The 20,615-nt window shown below is 57.3% G+C and overlaps 2 protein-coding genes across 9 annotated transcripts in view; both read right to left on the bottom strand.

Annotated features, from left to right (window-relative positions):
- The window catches only part of PCSK6 (proprotein convertase subtilisin/kexin type 6), a 32,848-nt gene extending 29,096 nt beyond the window's left edge, over nt 1-3,752 (bottom strand). For 5 of the 8 annotated variants that reach the window (XR_014793628.1, XR_014793629.1, XR_014793630.1 and 2 more), the window contains exon 1: nt 3,215-3,752. Coding sequence is in view for 5 of the 8 variants with exons in the window: in XM_084869070.1 (XP_084725196.1) it covers nt 3,215-3,481 (267 nt within the window). In the remaining 3 variants the exon portion in view is untranslated. The remainder of the gene's footprint in view (nt 1-3,214) is intronic. The other 3 variants (XM_084869066.1, XM_084869067.1, XM_084869068.1) reach the window with 2 other exon arrangements.
- A 10,885-nt stretch (nt 3,753-14,637) lies between these two features.
- TM2D3 (TM2 domain containing 3) lies at nt 14,638-20,367 on the bottom strand. Its single transcript, XM_084869293.1, has 6 exons — nt 20,233-20,367; nt 19,720-19,812; nt 18,689-18,846; nt 16,853-17,027; nt 15,866-15,941; nt 14,638-15,346 (listed from the first exon to the last, which is right to left on the bottom strand). The coding sequence occupies exons 1-6, from the start codon at nt 20,321-20,323 to the stop codon at nt 15,181-15,183; spliced, it is 759 nt and encodes a 252-aa protein (XP_084725419.1). The 5' UTR covers nt 20,324-20,367; the 3' UTR covers nt 14,638-15,180.
- Nucleotides 20,368-20,615: the final 248 nt, after the last annotated feature.

Raw genomic sequence — 20,615 nt, 5'->3', positions numbered from 1 at the left:
CCCCAATCCTCCTATGTGCCCCGAATCTGCCCCAATTTGCCCGGGTGCTCCAAGGAGGGACTCCTTACTTCCAGAAATCACTATTCAGGCCCCGGCCAGTGTGGCTCAGTGGATAGAACGGCCACCTGTGAACTGAAGGGTCCCAGGTTCGATTCCCCGTCAGGGCACATGTCCAGCTGGAGGGCTCGATCCCCGGTGTGTGGGGCGTGCAGGAGGCAGCTGATCAAAGATTCTCTCTCATCATGGATGTCTCTCTCTCTCTCTTCCTCTCCCTTCCTCTCCGAAATCAATGTGTGTATATATATGTACATACATACATATATATATACACACATATATACTTTAATATTATTAATTTGGTGTCGTTAATCCTCACCTGATTGATTCTTAGGGAGAGTGGAAGAGAGGGAGGGGAGAAAGAGAGAGAGAAATATCGATGTGAGAGAGACAAAAATTTGGTTGCCTCCCGGGGAATGAACCTGCAACCCAGGCACATGCCCATGACCAGGTATCGAACCCAGGACTCTCGTGGGTAGGCCAGCTCTGTAACCATGAATGACACTGGCCAGGGGGGCGCTCTCTCTCTCTCTCTCTCTCTCTCTCTCTCTCTCTCTCTTTCAAGAAATCCTCTTTCGCCCTGACTGGTTTTGCTCAGTGGATAGACGTCCCAACCACTGAGCCAGACCAGCCAGGGCCAAATGCCTATTTTTCTTTCTTTGATCCCAGATCGGAAGGGAGAGAGAGGGAGAGAGAAGGAAAGAGAGAGAGAGGGAGAGAGGGAGAGAGGAAGAGAGGGAGAGACATTCATGATGAGAGACATTCACAGCTCACCTGACTCCTGCACGCCCCCTCTCCTGGGGATCCAGCCCTCAACCTGGGCACGTGCCCTGCCCGGGAATCGAACCTGGGACCCTTCCACATCTGTCTAACCAAAGAGCCATCACGGCCGGGGCAGGGTGCCTCGCTGTCACCGGAGAAGGCACCCAGCATCGGAGGACGGCGATCACCACCTGTCCCCATGCCCTCTGCCCCCCCGCCCCTCACCATGGGACTGGGTACCCGCCGAGCAAAAGAAACCTGAGAAGAACCGAGCCAGGACTTTGGGGCGAGCCCAGAGCCAGGACCGGGGCTGGGCTGAGCGTCAAGGCAGGTACCAGGCAAGGCTTCAGGGAGGGGACCTCACAGCGGACAGAGACCGGGCGTCCCGGTCGGTCGGTCGGGGGGTAACACAGGCTTTTACTGTGCGGACACGAAATCGCTCCCATCCTGGCCCCTGCTCCCTCGGGGAACTTGCCCGTAAATCAAAGCTAAGAATATCTCCGTCGTCGCGTTTATGAGTCACAAAACCTCCAGGGTTGGGAAGGCACAGAGGCTTTTTGAAGCGTTCTCATTGAGGAGGGAGGGAGGGAAGGAGGGAGGGAGGGAGGGAGGGAGGGAGGGAGAGGCCGCCGGCCGCCCGGGGCCTTTTCCACATGTACCTGCTGCTGGGGGAGGGGCACAAAGGCTGGTTTTGAATGAAGAATACCAGGCCCAGCCCGCCCACTGGCCCAGGAGGCTCAGTGGATAGGCACCGACCTAGGAGCTAGGAGGTCCCGGTTCGATTCCCGGTCAGGGCACATGCCCGGGGTTACACGCTCCATCCCCAGTAGGGGGCGGGCAGGCGGGAGGCAGCAGATCAGTGATTCTCTCTCCCTTCCTCTCTGACATCAATACAAATATGTTTTTAAAGTAAATAAAGCTTTGGCCGGTGTTGCTCAGTGGATAGAGCGTCGGCCTGCGGTTTGATTCCAGTCGAGGGCATGTACGTTGGTGGCGGGCACATCCCCAGTGGTGGGTGTGCAGGAGGCAGCTGATGGATGTTTCTCTCTCATGGATGCTTCTAACTCTATCCCTCTCCCTTACTGTCTGTAAGAAAGCAGTAAAATATATATTTAAAAAATAAATACATAAATAAGTCGAACCCAGGACCCTTCAGTCCGCAGGCCGGCGCTCTAGCCACTGAGCCAAAACAGCCAGGGCCAGCATTTTTTAAATTTTATTTTTATTTTTAGATAGGGAGGAAGGAAGAAGGAGAAAGAGAGAAACATCAATGATTGTCTGCTTCCTGCATGCAACCTTGACGGGAATCGAACCCGGGACCCTCCAGTCTGCAGTGCTCTATCCACTGAGCCACACCGCCGGCCTCTGGGGCTAAGTGACAGCCGAGCAGCAGCGGCCGCGGGAGGCTGCTGCTGGCTCCGGGCCGCTCATGCCCCGGCTTGGCACTTGGCTGCCAGTCACCCCGAAATCAGTCCAGCAACTTGTTGACTGCTGGCACCTCGTCCTGTCCCTGTCCCTGTTCCCCTGGGTCCCTGTCCCCACTGAATCCGGGAAACGACTCATCTCGGGGTCACCCTGTTCGCTCGCCGGGCCATGGCCCAAGCCTGGACACCAAGCCAACACCGCACCGCACACCCTACATCCTCCCCTCCCCAAGACCCCTCCCGCGGGCCCCGGCCATGGCCACCCCCGGGGCTGCGGGCCCTGCGCCCTCATCCCCGAAACCCGCCTCCTCATCGCGACTCTCCGGCCGGAGACCCAGGGCCCCGGGCGGTGTCCCCTCCGGGAGCCGGGCCCAGGGCGGAGGGAGGGCGCAGGGGCCCGGGAGGCCGGCCAGGCGCCCCCAGCCATCGCCCCGCCGTGCGCCCGGGCGCGCGCTCAGGGTCCGGCTCTCCGTCCAGGGCGCGGGGATCAGGGGATCGAGGGATCGGGGGACCGGGGACCGGGGTGGGGGTCTCAGGGGCCCAGGACAGCCCGGTGGGCACAGAGGACAGCGCCCTCGGGCGCGCCGGGCAGGGAGTCCGGGAGTTCGGGGCGCCGGGCGGGGTGTCCGGGGAAATCGGGGCGCGCCGAGCAGGGTGTCCGGAGAAGTTCGGGGCGCGCCGAGCAGGGAGTCCGGAGAAGTTCGGGGCGCGCGGGGCGGGGTGTCCGGAGAAGTTCGGGGCGCGCGGGGCGGGGTGTCCGGGGAGTTGGGGGCGCGCCGGGCAGGGAGTCCGGGGAGTTCGGGGCGCCGGGCGGGGTGTCCGGGGAAATCGGGGCGCGCCGGGCAGGGTGTCCGGGAAGCTCGGGGCGCCGGGCAGGGTCTCCGGGAAGTCGGGGCGCCGGGCAGGGAGTCCGGAAAGCTCGGGGCGCGCCGGGCGGGGTCTCGGGGAAGTCGGGGCGCGGGGGCACTCACCTGGCCCAGGTTGAGGTAGCCGTGCGCGCGGGCCACGCGCTCCGCCTGCGCCGGGCCGCCCAGCACGCGCACCGCCCAGTGGTTGGTGTAGACGCGGCGCGGCGGCGCGGGGCAGGCGGCGGGCAGCGCCAGCAGCAGCAGCAGCCACGTCCCGGGGCGCGGCGCCGCCGGAGGCCGGGGCGCGGGCCGGGCGGCGCCCCCCGCGCCCCCCGCGTCCCCGGCGGCGGGGCCGGGGCCGGCGGCGGCGGGAGCGCGCGGAGGCGGCATGGCAGCGGCGGGCTCCGCGGCGAGTGTGCGCCGGGGGGCGGGGGCCGCCTTTTAAAGCCGCCCCGCGCGCCGGGGGAGCGCCGCCGCCGCCGCCACCGCCGCCGCCGGGGAGCGCGGGGAGGGGACGGAGGCGGCGCGCTCCCGCCCGCGCCCCGGTGGCGCCCCGCGCCCCGCGCCCCTGGGGACCGGACGCCCCGCGCCGGGAACTCCTCGCCGACTTCGGGCGGGTCCGCGGGACGCAGGCGCCGGGCAGCCCCTGGGAGCGAGCGAGCGGCGGCCGTGACCCCGCGTGACCCCGGGAGGCGGGAGGAGCGGGAGGGGAGGGCCCGGGGCGCACCCGGCGGGAGGCCAGTCCGGGCCGCGCCCTCCTGGTGGGCGGCGGCCGCGTCCCCATTGGCCCCGCACAGGTGGCCCGGCTCCGCCTGCGGGCGCACCGGGCCCAGGTTCTGGTTCCCTGGTGGAGCCTCGACCTAGAAACCAGGAGGTCCCGGTTCGGGTCCCGGCCAAGGGCCCAGGCACTGGTGATGGACTGAATTCCCCCTTTCTGCCTGCAATCAATCAATAAAGATACAATATATAGATTTTTTTTTTTTTTAAAAAGTAATCATGCCGAAAATGGTGTGGCTCAGTGGACAGAGCGTCGGCCTGCGGACGGAAGGGTCCCAGGTTCGATTCCAGTCAAGGGCATGGACCCTGGTTGCAGGCACATCCCCAGGTGGGAGTGTGCAGGAGGCAGCTGATGGATGTTTCTCTCTCATCGATGTTGCTAACTCTCCCTCTCACTTCCTCTCTGAAAAATAATCAATAAAATATATTTTAAAGAAAAGTTCATGCACAACCAGCCTGGCTCAGTGGCTGAGCCATCGACCTGTGAACCAGGTGGTCATGGGTTGGATTCTTGGTCAGGGTCAGGGCACATGCCTGGGTTGCGGGCTCAATCCCCAGTGGGGAACATGCAAGAGGCAGCCAATCAATGATTCTCCTTCATCATTGATGTTTCCATTTCTCTCTCTCTTTTTCTCTCTGAAATAAATTAAAAATATATATATTTAAAAAGTAGTCCCAAGGAAGGGCGGGGTGATGGCCCTGTCCCCCCAAAGGAGACCTGATCGTAGGGGGTGTTGAATGAGTCAAAGATATCCGACCATCCGCGGGGCTCCGGGGAGACACCTAGTGGTTTGGGGAAGCTCGGGGCCTCCTCAGGAGGCGGGGGGCAGCCAGCGGCACCCCAAGCTGCCCCTGGTATCTGTGGGATCTGCGGAATGCAGTGGTAACACCCCCGGGGGGCTGTTGAGAAAATGCCAGGAGCCCATGCCTGTGGTAAGCTGTTGATAAGTGTTGGCTTCTGTGAGGGAGTCCGGGGCCTGCTCCACATTAGGGGTTCCCTGGTGGAGTGGGGGCTCGTAACAGCTCGAAAGCGGGGTGAATAGTTTCTTAGGTGCTGCCCGGGCAGCCTGGAACCCAAGGGACACGGGGTCGGTGCATCCTGGAGAACTATATAGAAATGGCTTTTTCTTGTTTTGTTTGAAATTTATTTTTACTGATTTCAGAGAGGAAAGGAGAGGGAGAGGGAGAGAAACATCCATGATGAGAGAGAACCATGGATCAGCTGCCTCCTGCAGGCCCCCTACTGGGGATCAATCCTGCAACCCCGGGCCTGTGCCCTGACCGGGAATCGAACCCGGACCTCCTGGCTCCTAGGTTGACCCTCCACCACTGAGCCATACCGGCCGGGCCCCGACCTCAGTCTTGGTTCTCTCTGGAGTTTTTGCCGCCAGCAGGGTGGAGAGCAGGCTTGGGGCTCAGCCCTCTTGGCCCCTAGCAAGATGGGGCTGTCTTTCTTGCTTATCCTCCCCTCCCCCAGCCCCATGGAGCCACACGCTGCTCCCAGACAGACCGGCCATTCCGGCCGGGCAGCTTAGCTTTCCCATGCCCTCCCCTCCGCATGCCTTTCTCCACTCTCCCCCTGCCTGTCACTGATCTTCTGTTTGTGTTTCTTCGAGGTGGGCACTCTAGGCAACCCCACCGCCGTGGTCAGGAGGAAATCAACGCCCCGTGCTTCTCTAGCACTCGGGGCCGTGAGCCTCCCGGCAGCCACGGCGAAAAGGGAAAGCGGCTGAATGGCAAAACGCTCACTCTCAGTTGGGAAGGGCACCTCAGGAGTTGGAGTGTCAGCTTTTTTTTTTTTTTTTTTTTGCTCCGACATTCCTTGCTTGTTTGACACTGTATTTCCACGTGGGAGTTTACGAAGGGAACACGGTGACACATAATTGCTAGATCCACGATCCTTGTTTGACAAGGAGCCAGCGTTTCTCACAAGGCTCTTTCTTCTGACAGGGATGATGTTCTAGACAGAAAGGGAGAGTCTCGTCGGAGAGGGACAGCTTGTAGTTGCTCCATGCCTCCCCCAGAGCCGTGGCTGGTTCGGCTCAGTAGATAGAGCATCAACCTGCGGACAGAAGGGTCCCGGGTTCAGTTCCAGTCAAGGGCATATGCCTGGGTTGTGGGCTCCATCCAGAGGAGGGGAGGCGTGCAGGAGGCAGCCGATCCATGAGTCTCTCTCCTCCTGGGTGTTTCTCTTTCTCTCCCCTCTCCCTTCCTCTCTGACATCCATACAAATATTTTTTTTTTTTTTAAAAAAAGGGGGGCCCAGAGAGAGCGTGTGTGAAATCCACTCGCAGATTCCAAGAGAGGCCGCGGTGAACAGCGACCTGGCTGTTCCCATCACGCCTCCTCCTCTCCCACCTCTTTTGGGGTGACTCATGCCTCCAGAATGAGTCACGGGGTTACGAAACCAAAGGGCTCCTGGCTGGGAGGCAGGCGAGGATCTGTGGGAGCCCCCTGCAAGGGCCCCACCCTCGCCCAGGCCTCTCCCCCCCCTCAGCGCCCTCCCTCTCTCCCTGCCTAGCCCCAGACTCCATCCGGCAAGTCCGATGCAGCACCCCACCCAACAGGGGACACCCCTGGACATGGAGCCCGGGCCGGCCAGCCCTCCCCGCCCACCTTCGGGCCTTCTCTCTAAAAATCAATAAAAACGCTGAAACCGGTGTGGCTCAGTGGATAGAGCGTTGGTCTGCGGACTGAAAGGTCCCAGGTCAAGGGCATGTACATTGGTTGCGGGCACATCCCTGGTGGGGGGTGTGCAGGAGGCAGCTGGTCGATGTGTCTCTCTCATCGACGTTTCTAGCTCTCTCCCTTCCTCTCGGTAAAATATCAATAAAATATATTTTTTTAAAAAAAAAAATCAATAAAAACATACATGTTTTTAAAAAGGGCAAAGAGCTACTGACATGGCACAAACTTCTGCTACCAACACATCATTTGTGTTGTTGTTGTTTTTTAATATATTTTTATTGATTTTGGAGAGAAATAGGGAGGGCGAAAGAGATAGAAACATCCATGACGAGAGAGAATCATTGGTCGGCTGCCTCCTGCACGCCCCCTACTGGGGATGTGCCTGCAACCCAGGTACATGCCCTTGACTGGAATCGAACCCTTCAGTCAGCAGGCCGACGCTCTATCCACTGAGCCACACCGGCCAGGGCCTGCTTCTCACTGTGGACGATGCGCCCTCTGAGCTCCAGGCCAGCGTGATTCCCTGAGAGCTTTGCCCACGGAGGCTGGGCTGGCGAGGGGTGCGACCCACAGCCCCAGGGGGACGGACACCCACCCACGTGGTCATTAAAGGGGAGAACAATGCAACTCTCACGACATGTGAACGGAACGTCGGAATGTCGGCGGAGATGCTGACGGCACTGAAAACATCCCGGGCGGGGCGGGAGCGAGGTGACCTGAATTTCCGGCTGGGGTGAGGACCTTCTCCGTGGGAAACAGGTGAGGGATCTGTGGGGTTCCGCCCTCACCCCGAAACGGCTGACTTCATTTCAAAGTCCGAGCGGTGGGTGCCCTGCCAGCCGGCGTGGCTCCCTGTTGGTGGTGGGGCATCGGCCTAGGGACCAGGAGGGCACCGGTTCGATGCCCGCCCGGTCCAGGGCACAGGCCCGGGTTGCCGGCTCCATCCCCAGAGTGGGGCTGGCAGGAGGCAGCCAGCTGGTCCAGGATTCTCATTCTGAATGTTCTGGTCGGAAATACCCATGAGGAAGGGATGCTGGCCGCTGACTAAACCCCATTCCCGAGGCCCAGGTGTCAGAGGGGGGACGGGTGAAGGCCTGAGAATCGTCCCATCCACATGGTTTCAGAGCCAGGTCTCAGCGCAGGGAGGCGTTCCTGAATCCGCCGCTGAGCTTACCCACAGGAAGTGTTTCCGAATGTTTTCCCCGCGCATGTGCGGCAGGAGGAGGCGTGTGAGGAAAAGCAAGAGTGACCTGGCCATTCCCTTTTCCCATGGGGAGGCCCAGGCCTCCACCTCCGACCCTTCCTGCATTCGACTTTTCTGGTTTAATACTCACCGAGCGGCCAGATGATGATGATCTCTGAACGCATAAAAACCTGGCCATTCAGTGTGTGTATATAAAATATATATTAGATATTATATATTAGAGGCCCAGTGCATGAATCTGTGCATGGGTGGAGTCCGGCCAGTCTGGCCAGGGGGAGGGGACATGGGCGGTTGGCTGGCCTGCCTGCTGGTCGAACCCCTGGTCGAGGGGACAATTTGCATATTAGCCTTTTATGATATAGGATACGGAGTGGCCAAATGATTATGCGTTCAGAGATCATCATCATCTGGCCACTCCGTGTATACACACACACACACACACACACACACACTAGTGGCCTGGTACACGAATTCATGCACTTCGAAAGGGTAACAATTAGAAGAAATATTTTAATATTGCTATTTTCCCTTTCTCCCTCAGCTCCTGGGAGCCAGGTGGCAGCCCTGCCCCCCTCCCCATGCCCCCTGGTCACAGTCTGCAGGGTGCTGGGGGGTGGGGGTGGGAGTGGGCATGTGATCAGAGAGGAAGAGAGAGGGAAAGAGAGCGAGAAACACCAATGATGAGAGAGAATCACAGAATCAACGACCGGCTGCCTCCTGCATGCCCCCTCCTGGGGACGGAGCCTGCAACCTGGGCATGTGCCCCTGACCGGGAATCGAACCTGGACCTCCTGGTTCCTAGGTGGATGCTGTGCCACCAAGCCGCCCCATGGGGCCGGGATCCTGTTTGGAGTCACACACGTTGCTGCGGCAAATCTGGCCTCTCTCCCATCGGCCCCCACCGCGGCGAGCAGAGGGCGGGAAGTCCATGGGGCTCAGACACACGGCACCGACCGGCTCAGAACTTGAAAGGGCCCACGGCTCCCCCTCAGACGTAGTCTCCCCGGGTTCAGGCAAAACCAATTACGCGTTTATCCTGCCCAGGCTTAAGGCTCATTCCACTCGGGGCCGGCGGGCTGGCGGGGTCAGACGGTGGATTCTTGCAAACGGGTCTCCCTTTTGCCTACCACGTCCCAATGAAGAGGGACCCAGGGGCAGAGGGTGCAGGGGGGAGGGGGTAGGAGAAGGGGTTCCGGGCAACCAGGACACTAAGAGGAATCGGAGGGGTGCAGAGCAGGGGGCACAGGGAACAGAGGGCATCAGCGATGGGTCCCAGCTGGGCCACGACCTTCCCTAGGAACCCAGAGCAGGAGGGAGGGCGTTCAACAGGATGTTGGACCAAAAGTCTGCTAGCAAAACTGCTGCTCCGCCCGGCCAGCGTGGCTCCGTGGTTGAGCTTGGTCCTAGGAACCGGGAGGTCAGGGTTCGATTCCCAGGCAGGGCACACGCCCGGGTTGCGGGCTCCTTTCCCAGGAGCGGGCATGCAAGAGGCAATCGATCCATGATTCTTTCATCTCTAGTGTTTCTCTCCCTTCCTCCTTGAAATCAATAAAAATGCATTAAAAATATATATATCTATAGCCAGAAATAAAAAAAACAAAAAAGGAATTTTTGCCCTAGCCAGTTTGGCTCAGTGGACAGAGCATCGGCCTGTGGACTGAAGGGCCCCAGGTTCGATTCCGGTCAAGGGCATGTACCCTGGTTGCGGGCACATCCCCTGTGGGGGGCGTGTAGGAGGCAGCTGGTCAATGTTTCTCTCTCATAGATGTTTCTAACTCTCTAATCTCTCTCCCTTTCTCTCTGTAAAAAAAAAAAATCAATAAAATATATTTTTAAAAAACGAATTCTTCAGATCCATCCTCCAGTGACAAAGACACTCCCTGGGGATGGCTGAGGCCCCTCGGATGAGGGATGGGCGAGCACAGAGATGCCACAGTCCCTGTCCTCGGTCCTTCTCCGTTTCCTGTTTCCCAGCTGCGGGGTGCAATTTTCTAGCATGGACCTCTCTGCCCGGAGCTGGGGGGCCTGGAGGGAGGGCGCACCCCGCTCCACACCTGCAGCTGCCTGCCGCTGCCTTCCACTGGTTCCAAGGATTTTATTTAAAAAAATTTTTTTAAAAAACCAACCCCAAAACATACCATTTCCATCGTAACGGCCGCCTCCTGCGAAGCCCTGGCTGCAGCCACGGGCCCGGTGTCGCGGCGGGAAGCGGTCTGGTACACAAAGGCCTAACATAACAAACAGCCGCACATCCCCGTAAACAGCGGCCGGCGCTCCAGCCTCGGCCTCCGCTGCATTCCAAATATTTGGACGAGACCAAGCGCAGCAGCGTGTGATTATCACTCACAAGGGGTTCATGCTTCCTGGCTGGGGGCACCCAGCCGCCCCGTCCTAACAGGGCGTCGGGGGCAGTGACCTTCGGCTTGAATTCTCTCTCTCTCTCTCTCTCTCTCTCTTTGGTAATATATCTTGATTGATTTCAGAGAGGAAGGGAGAGGGAGCGAGAGAAACATCCATGAGGAGAGAGGATCATGGATCAGCTGCCTCCTGCATGCCCCACACGGAGGATGGAGCCTGCAACCCGGGCCTGTCCCCTGACCGGGAATCGAACTCGGGACCCTTCAGTCCGCAAGCTGACGCTCTATCCACACTGGCCAGGGCCAGACACACGTTCTGCCAGGGGCAGCTTGTGAGCACACCAGCCCACGTGGGAAGCCATGTTGTGTCTGAGAAGCCTGTCCCGTTTTTTTCCAAGAGCAGGGCTGTGGGGGGGTGGTGGGTCGCGTTGGGACAGCACAGCGGTGGTGGCTTCAATATTTAAAACGCGGCCTCCGAGCCGCTCGCTCTGTTAATATTTAACGCTGGGAAAACAACTGTTTACGGGAGAGATTAGCAAACCCTGCAGATGGCTCCAGGCTTGGGCGGGGGGGACGGGCTGGGGAGGGGGGGGTCCTCAGGGGACGCCCAGCTGCTGGCGCGTCTGGCGTCGGGGGAACTGCAGCGGCTCGGACCTCGGGCGGCGGGGGCAGGGGCGGGAGGCCCACGGCCGTCCCTGGGGTCGGCGAGGAGGATAAACACGGCCGGTCACGGGGCGGGCGGCCCCGCTCCAGCATCGCGCTTTGCAGGAAACCCAGCCCTGCAGCTGGGCCGGGGAGGTGGCTGCTGGCGAGGGAGCCAGGCCGGCGTCACCGCCCGGGGCAGCTGCGTCCTGCGGCCCCCGGCGGGGCTGGGCGGGCGTCCTGCACGGTGACCTCGTGGTTCGTAGAAGCCACAGCTGCAGGGCCCCGGCGGGATCCCTGGCGGCCGCCCCGAGCAGGTGCCGGAGGCCAGGAGAGTCACGAGCGGGTTTGAAGGTCGCCTGGGTCACCCTGGGGCTGGCAGGGACCTGGGACAGGCCGTCCCACAGGTGGCAGGCGGGACTGTTGGCAGGGGCTGCGGGATAGAAGTCTTTTTATAAAAGAAAAAAGTTTTAAAAAATATTTTAAAAAAGATGCCGGGGCCAGTTTGGTTCAGTGCATACCAGAAGGGTCCCAGGTTCGATTCTGGTTAAGGGCACATACCCGGGTTGTCGGCTCAATCCCTAGCAGGAGGTGTACCGCGGGAGGCAGCCGATCCATGATTCTCTCTCTCATCATTGATGTTTCTCTCTCTCTCTCTCTCCCTCTCCCTCTCCCTTCCTTTCTGAAATCAATAAATATATATATACATATTTAATTTTTATTGATTTTTTACAGAGAAAGGAAGAGAGAGGAATAGAGAGTTAGAAACATCGATGAGAGAGAATCATCGATCAGCTGCCTCTTGCACAACCCCTACTAGAGATGTGCCCGCAACCACGGTACACGCCCCCGACCGAAATCGAACCTGGGACCTTTCAGTCCGCAGGCCGATGCTCTATCCATTGAGCCAAACCGGTTTCGGCAATAAAAATATATTTTTAAAAAATAAATAAAGCAGGTACATGGGTTGTAGCCTCCATCCCTGGCCCTGGTTTGGGCCACGTGAGGGAGGCAACCAATGGATGTGTCTCTCTCGCATCCATGTCTCTCTCTGTCTTCCTCCCTTCCACTCTCTCTAAAACACACACACACACACACACACACACACACACACACACACGAGCTCGGTTCTCGGGGAACGGAGTGGGGTTTATCCCTGCTTTATCGGGGAAGACAAGGTCCCGTTCCAATGTCCACCACACGCCCTCCCTCGGTGGCCGCACGGAGCACCTCCTGCGGGCGGGGCACGTGGCCGTGGGCTGTGCGCTGTCCGTGGTCCTGGCGCGGGAGCCGCTGTGGCCACGTGGCCCTCGAGGCTGGGAGAGACCAGCTTTTTGGGGGGATCCGCCAGCGTTTGGCTCCGGGCAGAGGAGAAGGAGACCCCCAGGCGGCAGGGAAGGCTCCTGTGTGCCCGCACCTCGGCCCTGCGATCCTGAGGGCCCACTTATTCCTTTTTAAAATTTTCTTGAAATATATTTGTATTGATTTCACAGAGGAAGGGGAAGGGAGAGAGAAACAGAAACGCCCATGAGAGAGAATCATGGATCGGCTGCCTCCTGCACGCCCCACTCTGGGGATCGAGCCCGCACCCAGGCCTGTGTCCTGACCGGGGATCAAACCGAGACCTCCTGGTTCATAGGTTGATGCTCAGCCACGTAGCCACGCCTGCAGGGCCCCAGCCCAGCTCCAAGGGCCTCTTAGAACGCAAAGCCCTGGACGCTGCTCCCTGTGGACGTGCTGAGGGGCCATCCATCACTTGGATGCAGACTGGCCTGCCTGTTCCCCGTGGATGCGCCCTGGGTGTGTGGGCCCTGGGACCTGGGCGCCTGGCAGGGAGCGGGGCAGCCGCTCTGAGCCGACGGCTCCCTCGCTCAGCAGCTCAGCAGCGCTGTGGTGGTGGGAACGGGACCCCGGGGACGCCGGCGGGAGGGACACAGCCCACGCCCTGTTCTCCCGGGTGGACATTCTGTTAAGCTCTCCCGGGGTAGGCAGACGTAAACAGGGCATTTATTTATTTTCTTTTTTACCAGGACACAGGCTTTATGAGAGGAGAAGGACCCTGCCGGGCTGCCTTCCAAAGGACACGAGACGTGATGGAGAGGCACATGCAGCAAGAAAGAGGACAGAGGGGCCTTGGGAGGCGGCAATTACATGGTCTGGCGGTGGCTGGCTGGTGGCTGGCTGGTGGCTGGCTGGTTGGGTGGGGTGCGTGGGCCCCTCCGCCCTGGTGACATGTGAGAGACGCAGGAAATGAGGTCGGGAGCCCCAGAGGGGGCAGCGGGCCCTGAGGGTGGAGGTAGCCACGTGGGGAGCAGGGCCAGGGGGTGACATCCCTGTCGGGCAGGGTGGATCACGCTGGCCTGTCACCCTCAGAGGGGCTGTGGCTCTGTCTCAGTGGGAGCCAGGGAGCTGGGAAGGGTTGGGGGGAGACTTGGCACAGCAGAGCGACGCAGGAGCCTCTGTGACAGGGTCTGTGTGTGAGCTGGAGCAGGCCACAGGGACACACTGGGTGAGAGAGGCCATTGCAGGGTCCCAGGCACAAGGCAATGACAACAGAGGCTTTAGAGAAAGAGAGGAAGAAACAGAGAAACATCCATGATGAGAGGGAACCATGGATCGGCTGCCTCCTGCAGGCCCCACGCTGGGGATCGAGCCTGCAATCTGGGCATGTGCCCTCACCGGGAATCAAACCGTGACCTCTTGGTTCCTAGGTTGATGCTCAACCACTGAGCCATGCTGGCCGGACACCCTGCTTCTATTCGGGTTAGGTAACAGCTCACGGATTGTACATGATATTCTACTTGCTGCTCAAAGCCACTGATGGCGATAGATGCTCACTGCCGGAAACCCAACATTGTCACTGGTAGTAAAACGTAAAGGGAGCTGGCCAACCTTGATGGCTCTGAATGGTCGGAGCTATCAACTCATTGTCTAGTTGAGATAGTGGTAGTAGTTGAGGCAACTTTAATTTGTTAATCATCTATGTAAATTCTTGTTGATTTTCTGTTGTTGGAATTTTCTGCCCAAGGGATGTCTTTGTCTCAGAATCTCAATAAAAGGAATGGCAAAAGGCCAGAGAGCCCTGGGCGCTGTGTCTGTCCAGCTCTGATCAGCTGATCTCAAGGCTCAAATGTAAAGAGGATTCGCCTTCTAGTGGCCGGAGCTGGAACTGCATCTCGGTGACACCAAGACACACCTGAGCAGATCTTCAAGGGCAAGGTACCCACAGTCCCCTGGTGAAGAAAACCCCATGAGATTCTCGGAGATATTCTCCAAAACCACGTCACAGCTCCCAAACCTGACAGGCTGGTTACCCCTTCTCCCTGTGCACAGATGCCCCATTCCGAAGGAGAACGCCGTTTCCTAAGAAACCTTTGTAAAACCCATTTTGGATTAATAATTGTCTTTCCTGCCTTGGTCAGTGTAGCTCAGTTGGTAGGGCGTCGTCCCGTTCATGGAAAGGATGCCGGTTCGATTCCCAGGTGGGTTGGGGCTCCATCCCCAGTGGGGGGCGTGCAGGAGGCAGCCAATGGATGTTTTGCTCTCACATCGGTATTTCTCTCTCCCTCTCTCTCTGGAAATAAATAAAAATATGTGTGTGTGTGTATGTTAAATAGCTTTTCTTTCTTAAATTGATTTCAGAGACAGAGAGAGAGAGAAACATCAATGATGACAGAGAATCATTGATCAGCTGCCTCTTGCACGCCCCACACTGGCGATCGAGCCTGCAACCCGAGCATGTGTCCTTGACCAGAATGGAATCGAACCCGGGACCCTTCAGTCCCCAGGCCAAACCAACGAGAGCACATTTTACCTCTTAATGGTAAAGCTTCTTCAATTACTCAAGATGATCTATTAATACAGAAAACAGTCTCTAATGTTTCTTAAAGCCAGTTATAACTTTATTAACTCTTCCGTCCCTGCACAACTTTTTTCATCACTAATCAGGTTCAAACCAGTCTCCAGATCTGGAAGCTCTAGGTCACTTTAAACAGTCACAGACGAAGACCAGACATACGTACGACATCGGACAACTCACGGGGCACAGAAGTGCGGTGGTCACTCACTGGGCTAAAGAATGAACCGGCCCGCTTTGCGCGTCACAGCTGAAAGGCTTGCAGGCTGAGAGCCGGGGGGTACACGTGGACTTGAGCAACAGAAAATGAAGCCACGGGAACGAAATCCATTTCCAATTGCTGCAGTGAGTTCCTCCAGCCGAATGAGTCCCAGTTTTTTTTCACAGAAAAAAAATACATCCAGGCAAATGAAAGCGAATTCCAGAGAAGCACGGTCCAGTGTTTTCTTCTTTAACGTTACCTTCATCGAGGCAGGCCGAGTACAGATGCTGTACATTAAAAACTCACTGTGTCACCCGCGACACCCTTCCTCCGGGCCGAGGCCTTCCGGAAGCACGGCCGCCGCTAAATGTAGAGGGAGCCGTCCGCGGGCCCCACGTAGCCGACCCCGATCAGCAGCACGTCGATCAGCGTCCAGATGCCCAGGCCGCCGAAGCTGAACAGCTTGCCCAGGCCTTCCCTCCACTGGCCCAGGTAGAACCGGTCCGCGCCGAAGCCGCCGAGGGTGATGCTGGAAGGACAAACAGGACAGATCCACCACACGCCTCCCACCGCCCCATCTCCAGACCCCAGCCCTCTGTGGGATCACAGGACCAGCGCACGCTTTGCAACTCCAAATATTTTCCATCTCCGGTCCTTGGCGGAGTTGGACAAATACAAGCATGTAAAAATATAAATCTATGATTATTTCAGGATGGTGGGTGATAGGTGGCTTTAGTTTTTCTTTGAGCATTCTCACCTTCCCGGTGCTCACTATGGAGCATGTGGTACTTTTATAATAAAGGAAAAAGTTAAATCGCCTGTTGCAGTCAGTACGCGGGGCTTACTGGCTCGCGGTACATCAGGCTGGGGACCCTCGGTGGCTCTGATGCTGTAACGACTCAGCTGAGGCAGGTGCAGGCTTCCTGCCACAACCCCACAAACCCGAACGCCTCCCACAGCTGCCTCTTCGGGTCTGAGCTCCGTGTCTGGAAGGTTCCACTGACCCCACCGATTCCCACCGGCCCCCCGGCTCACTGGAGCGGCTCACCTCAGAGCCAGGGCTGTGGACCACTTGTAGCCGCCGGTCCAGTTGCAGTAGAGCATCTTGAGAAACGTCCGGTTACCTTTCAGGGAAAAGAAAAGGCTCCATTTGGACACCCGGGTACGGACATTCTCTCACAGAGACCTGCCGGCACGAGGGCCTTGTAACTGAAGACCTAAGAGTCAGCCTCCGCACAGCAATGCCCACCATGGGGAGTGGTAAAGAGAAAGACCTGCCCTGGCTGGTTTGGCTCAGTAGATAGAGAATCGGTCTGCAGACTGAGGGATCCCAGGTTGGATTCCGGTCAAGGGCACACGCCTGGGTTTTGGGCTTGATCCCCAGGAGGAGGACATGTGGGAGGCATGTACCTTGGTTGTACACATATCCCTGGTGGGGGGTGTGCAGGAGGCAGCTGATTGACGATTCTCTCTCACTGATGTTTCTAACTCTCTATCTCCTCTCTGTAAAAAATCAATAAAATATTAAAAAAGAAAAAGAAAAAGAAAGACCTGATCATTCCTAAGCGTAGACTTAGAATTTAAATGTCAGATCAGGCGTGGCCGACGGGGCTCCGTGGCTGAGCATCAACCTACGAGCCAGGAGGCCACGATTCAGTTCCTGGGCAGAGCACATGCCCGGCAGGGAGTGTGCAAGAGGCAGCAGATCAACGTTACGGTCTCACACGAATGCTTCTCTCTTCTCCCTTCCCCTCTCCTTAAAAAATAATAAACTGCCCAATGACGGTGCATTAAACTTCATACCTTACGGATGTTGTCTTGTTCTATTGCTACATTTTACAAGATAGGAGCATGGCAAATGTGCTGGGTGTTTACGGCTCCCTTTCGTGTTAATGGAGTTTGGCAGGACTCCCGGGTGCTGATGAATGCTTCTGGTGAAATCACTTGGACTGGGTTCTCAAGCGTGCGGTTAAGGCCCCACAGGCGAGCTCAGAGGGAGACGCCCCGCTGCCCGGCCCCACGGACCCCGACTCACCCAGGCAGAGCACGTGGTCCCGCACCGTGCAGTTGGCGGGGTAGCGCGCCCGGGGACAGGACACCGTCATGCAGCTGGTGGAGTTGGTGCACTCGTAGTCCGTCTCCGGGAGCTGCCAGCAAAAGCGGCAGGTCATGTTGATGACGAAGTGCTTCTGGGATCTGAGGTACTGATCCTGGGCGGCAGAGGACACAGAACTCATCAGTCATCACCGAGGAGCTTATTAATGTGTCAACAGAACCACACAGTCACATGGCACAGTGTGCCAGATACTCCATGATCTGGCAGGAAGTGGAAAGAATGTATTTGGATACAAACCGTTATGTATCCAAAGCAAATACACACTGAGTGGCCAGATTATTATGATCTCTGAACGCATAATAATCTGGCCCCTCGGTGTATATGGTATGATCCTATAATCATAAAAATATACACCCATAAATATATAGGGAAACATCTAGAAAAACGCACATCAGAAGCACTAAGGTTATTTCAGAGTGGAGAGGTGAGCTCATCCCTTCTACCTGGCTAACTCTGTAACAACAACCAAGCATACTTTTATACCAAAAAGTAGGAAATTCTACAAAGCCAGAGCATGCACAGCTGGAAGGACAGATGGGACATCTGTTCAAGGTCACTGAACTGCAAGTTCAGAGTCGAGAGTCCAGGCCCTGCCAGTCTCAAATCGCCCTTACTATCCCCACTACAGTCCAGGGCTGTCACAGCTGCTCCCAACACACCCACAGGCACCCCAGAAAATCATCAACTCAGGAGACCCACGAGCAGGGACCCACGTGAATACTGGGGGCCTGAGCTGTTGAGACCAGACTTTTCATTCCACTGTTAGCAGTCATTGTTTTGTTTTCTGCTCACACAAGGAGCGTGTGTTCTTTGTAAGCTGTACATTTGGAAATTACAGGGGGGGGAAAAACCAGTAACCTCGAGACCCAATCTTAAAAATTTTTTTTTCCACTTTTTCCTTCTGTAATATAGGTTCATAGAAGCAGACTTACACTAAATGCATTTTGTAACCTTTCTTACCTGCACTTGACATTATATTGTCATGCACACTTCCTTTAAGAAAAATATATATTTTATTGGCCGTAACCGGTTTGGCTCAGTGGATAGAGCGTCAACCTGCGGACTCAAGGGTTCTGGGTTCGATTCCGGTCAAGGGCATGTACCTTGGTTGCGGGCACATCGCCAGTGGGGAGTGTGCAAAAGGCAGCTGATCAATGTTTCTCTCTCATCGATGTTTCTAACTCCCTATCCCTCTCCCTTCCTCTCTGTAAAAAAATCAATAAAATATATTAAAAGAAAAAACAAAACAAGCAACAAAGAAAATGAATTCTGGAAAGGTTTCCCTTCCACAGCAAAGTTTGTCCATTTTCACTAAGTACCTACGATGTGCCAATCACACACATGATTCTAAAAGCCTTTAAATAGACCAGACGGCGTGGCTCAGTGGTTGAGCGATCAACCTATGAACCAGGAGGTCACGGTTTGATCCCCGGTCAGGGCACATCCCCAGTGGGGGGCATGCAGGAGACAGCCAATCAATGGTTCTCTCGCATCATTGACATGTCTCTGTCTGCCTTCCTCTCTGAAATCAATGAAAAAATACATAGATTAAAAAAACTGCCATCTGAACCCTTGTAACCAAACCTGACTTGCGAGGCTCCAGTTTTTTGACCAAGCTGGCTTTCGTCCTAAAATATTACATACACAAGGCAGAGCACTTTCTTTCAGAATTGATCCCGCCCTCCGGTCTAACCTCTCCCAGGAGCTCCCGGTTTACGGCGAGTTTACTTAGAACAGGTCGGTGGCAGCACTTACAACACAGGTCACAGAAGGCTTGACTGTGCAGTCAAAGGTGACAGGCTTCCCGTAGACACAGGAGAAGTTCGTCCTGCACTCCATGCAGTCGGCGGGGAGTCTGCTGCACAAGCCGTTGCTCGGGCACTTCATCACGTAGGGCGGGATGTCGGTGCTTTCTGCGAGAGGCCAGACAGAAGCTATTCTCTCAGAGCGCCGATTTAAAACACACACACACACACCATTTCCTAAGGGTACGGGACATGATGGTTAGCAAGGAGGGACTGGGAAAAGCAAAGCTGGAGCCAGTGTGACAGCTGCAATGACAGCAGGGCTCTGCTACCAGCCGGCTCTGTGACCTGATAAAACAGCTCCATAGCTTAGAAAACAGCATTGAGCCCGGCCAGTGTGGCTCAGTGGTTGAGCACTGACCTATGAACCCAGGAGGTCACAGTTTGATTCCTGGTCAGGGCACATGCCCCAGTTGCAGGCTTGATCCCCATTAGGGGACCACACCAAGCTGCCCTCCCAGAACTCCCCTACTCCCCAGCCCAGCTCCAGCTCCCCGCTCCACGCCCACACTAAGGGAGCCAGCCTACGGGGAAGGCAGGATGCCCAGAAGATGGCAGCACCACCATAATAGAGTGATTCTCATAAAATTAAATTCTCATAGTCTTTCATAAGAAATATTACATAGCCCAGGCAGTGTGGCTCAATGGTTGAGTATCGACCTTTGACCCGAGGAGGAAAGGGTTTGATTCCAGGTCAGGGCACATGCCCCGGCTGCGGGTTTGATCCCCAGTAGAGGGGCATGCAGAAGGCATTCGATCCATGATCCTCTCTCATCATGGATGTTTCTATCCATCTCCCTTCCTCTCTCTGAAATCAATAATAATGATAATAATAATAATAATAATAATAATGATAAAAAGGGGGGTGGGTGGGAAGGAAAGTGCCTTCATGTACTAAACGACATGTTACCCACCAAAAGCGAGGGAGAACCCAGCACATGTAAGTACACACATTTACCGGAACACAAAAACGTCCAGTACCTGCTGCCCTGGGAACCACTGTGAAAGGGCGCGTCGCGCCCGGATCCCTTACGGCCCGCGCCAGCGGCTGCGAATGCTCTAGATTTAAGGATCCTACAATCAGAGAAACAGGTTACCCTGGGGCATGGACACCTCCGTGCGGTGGGTGGGCAGCGGCAGGGTCCACGCCACGCAATGACTTGCTCGTGGGGAAAAAAACCTCACAACTCCGCTGCCCAGAAAACGGAAGCAGGAGACGCCAAGGGTCGACGCCCACTGAGGTCTGTGGGCAATGAGGGAGCAAATCGCGGTGTCGGGACCCGCCCCGCAGCCCGGGCCGCGCCCCCGAGCCCTCCGGGTGGAACTCGCGGCCCAGGTGTCCCCGCGCCGGGGGGCTCCCCCGCGACCGGCGGCGGCCAGACTGGGGCCGCAGCGCCCAGCCACCCCGCTCCGCCCTCTTCCCGTAGGTCTCGGGGGTCCCCCCCGGCTACCCAGCCAGACGCAGCCCCGCCGTGGCCCCGGCCTGGAACTCACCACCGCCCGACAAGATGTAAAACTGCGAGAGGAAGAGCAGCACTCGGCAGAGGCGGCCCAGGACCCCCGGCCGGCCCGCCGCAGCCGCCATCTTTGCCGGCGTGACGCACTTCCGGGGCGCGGGCTAGAGGTCCTTTGAGGGGCGGGGCGTCGGTCTGCGCGCCGGAAGGGGAGGAGCCTGGAGCGTTTCGGCCCCGCCTCCTCACCACGAGGAGGGATCCAGGGCGCAGGCGCGCGGTGGCGCTGACAGCTGCGACGCTGACTGGTTGCCTTGGTTTCCAAGCGCCTTCTGTGCCCAAGGACAGAGGCGCTCGTCCCTAGAGACCCGGGAAGGGCACCGGGACCGAAAGGCACACCTGAAATGGCACGTTGGCTGGATAGAT

This window comes from Pipistrellus hanaki (genome assembly GCF_964339955.1).
Source record: "Pipistrellus hanaki genome assembly, chromosome: 21".
In the NCBI taxonomy this organism is placed as follows: Eukaryota; Metazoa; Chordata; class Mammalia; order Chiroptera; family Vespertilionidae; genus Pipistrellus; species Pipistrellus hanaki.
Note: the sequence above shows the minus strand (reverse complement) of the source record. Positions and strands in the feature narration are given on the sequence as shown.

Coding starts and splice junctions, on each gene's coding strand:
- TM2D3 (XM_084869293.1), bottom strand. CDS start 20,323: ATGGCGGCTGCGGCGGGCCGGCCGGGGGTCCTGGGCCGCCTCTGCCGA. Junction 17,028..18,688: donor AGCCTTCTGTGACCTGTGTT/GTAAGTGCTGCC, acceptor TCTGCCGCCCAG/GATCAGTACCTCAGATCCCA. Junction 15,347..15,865: donor TCCACAGCCCTGGCTCTGAG/GTGAGCCGCTCC, acceptor TTGTCCTTCCAG/CATCACCCTCGGCGGCTTCG.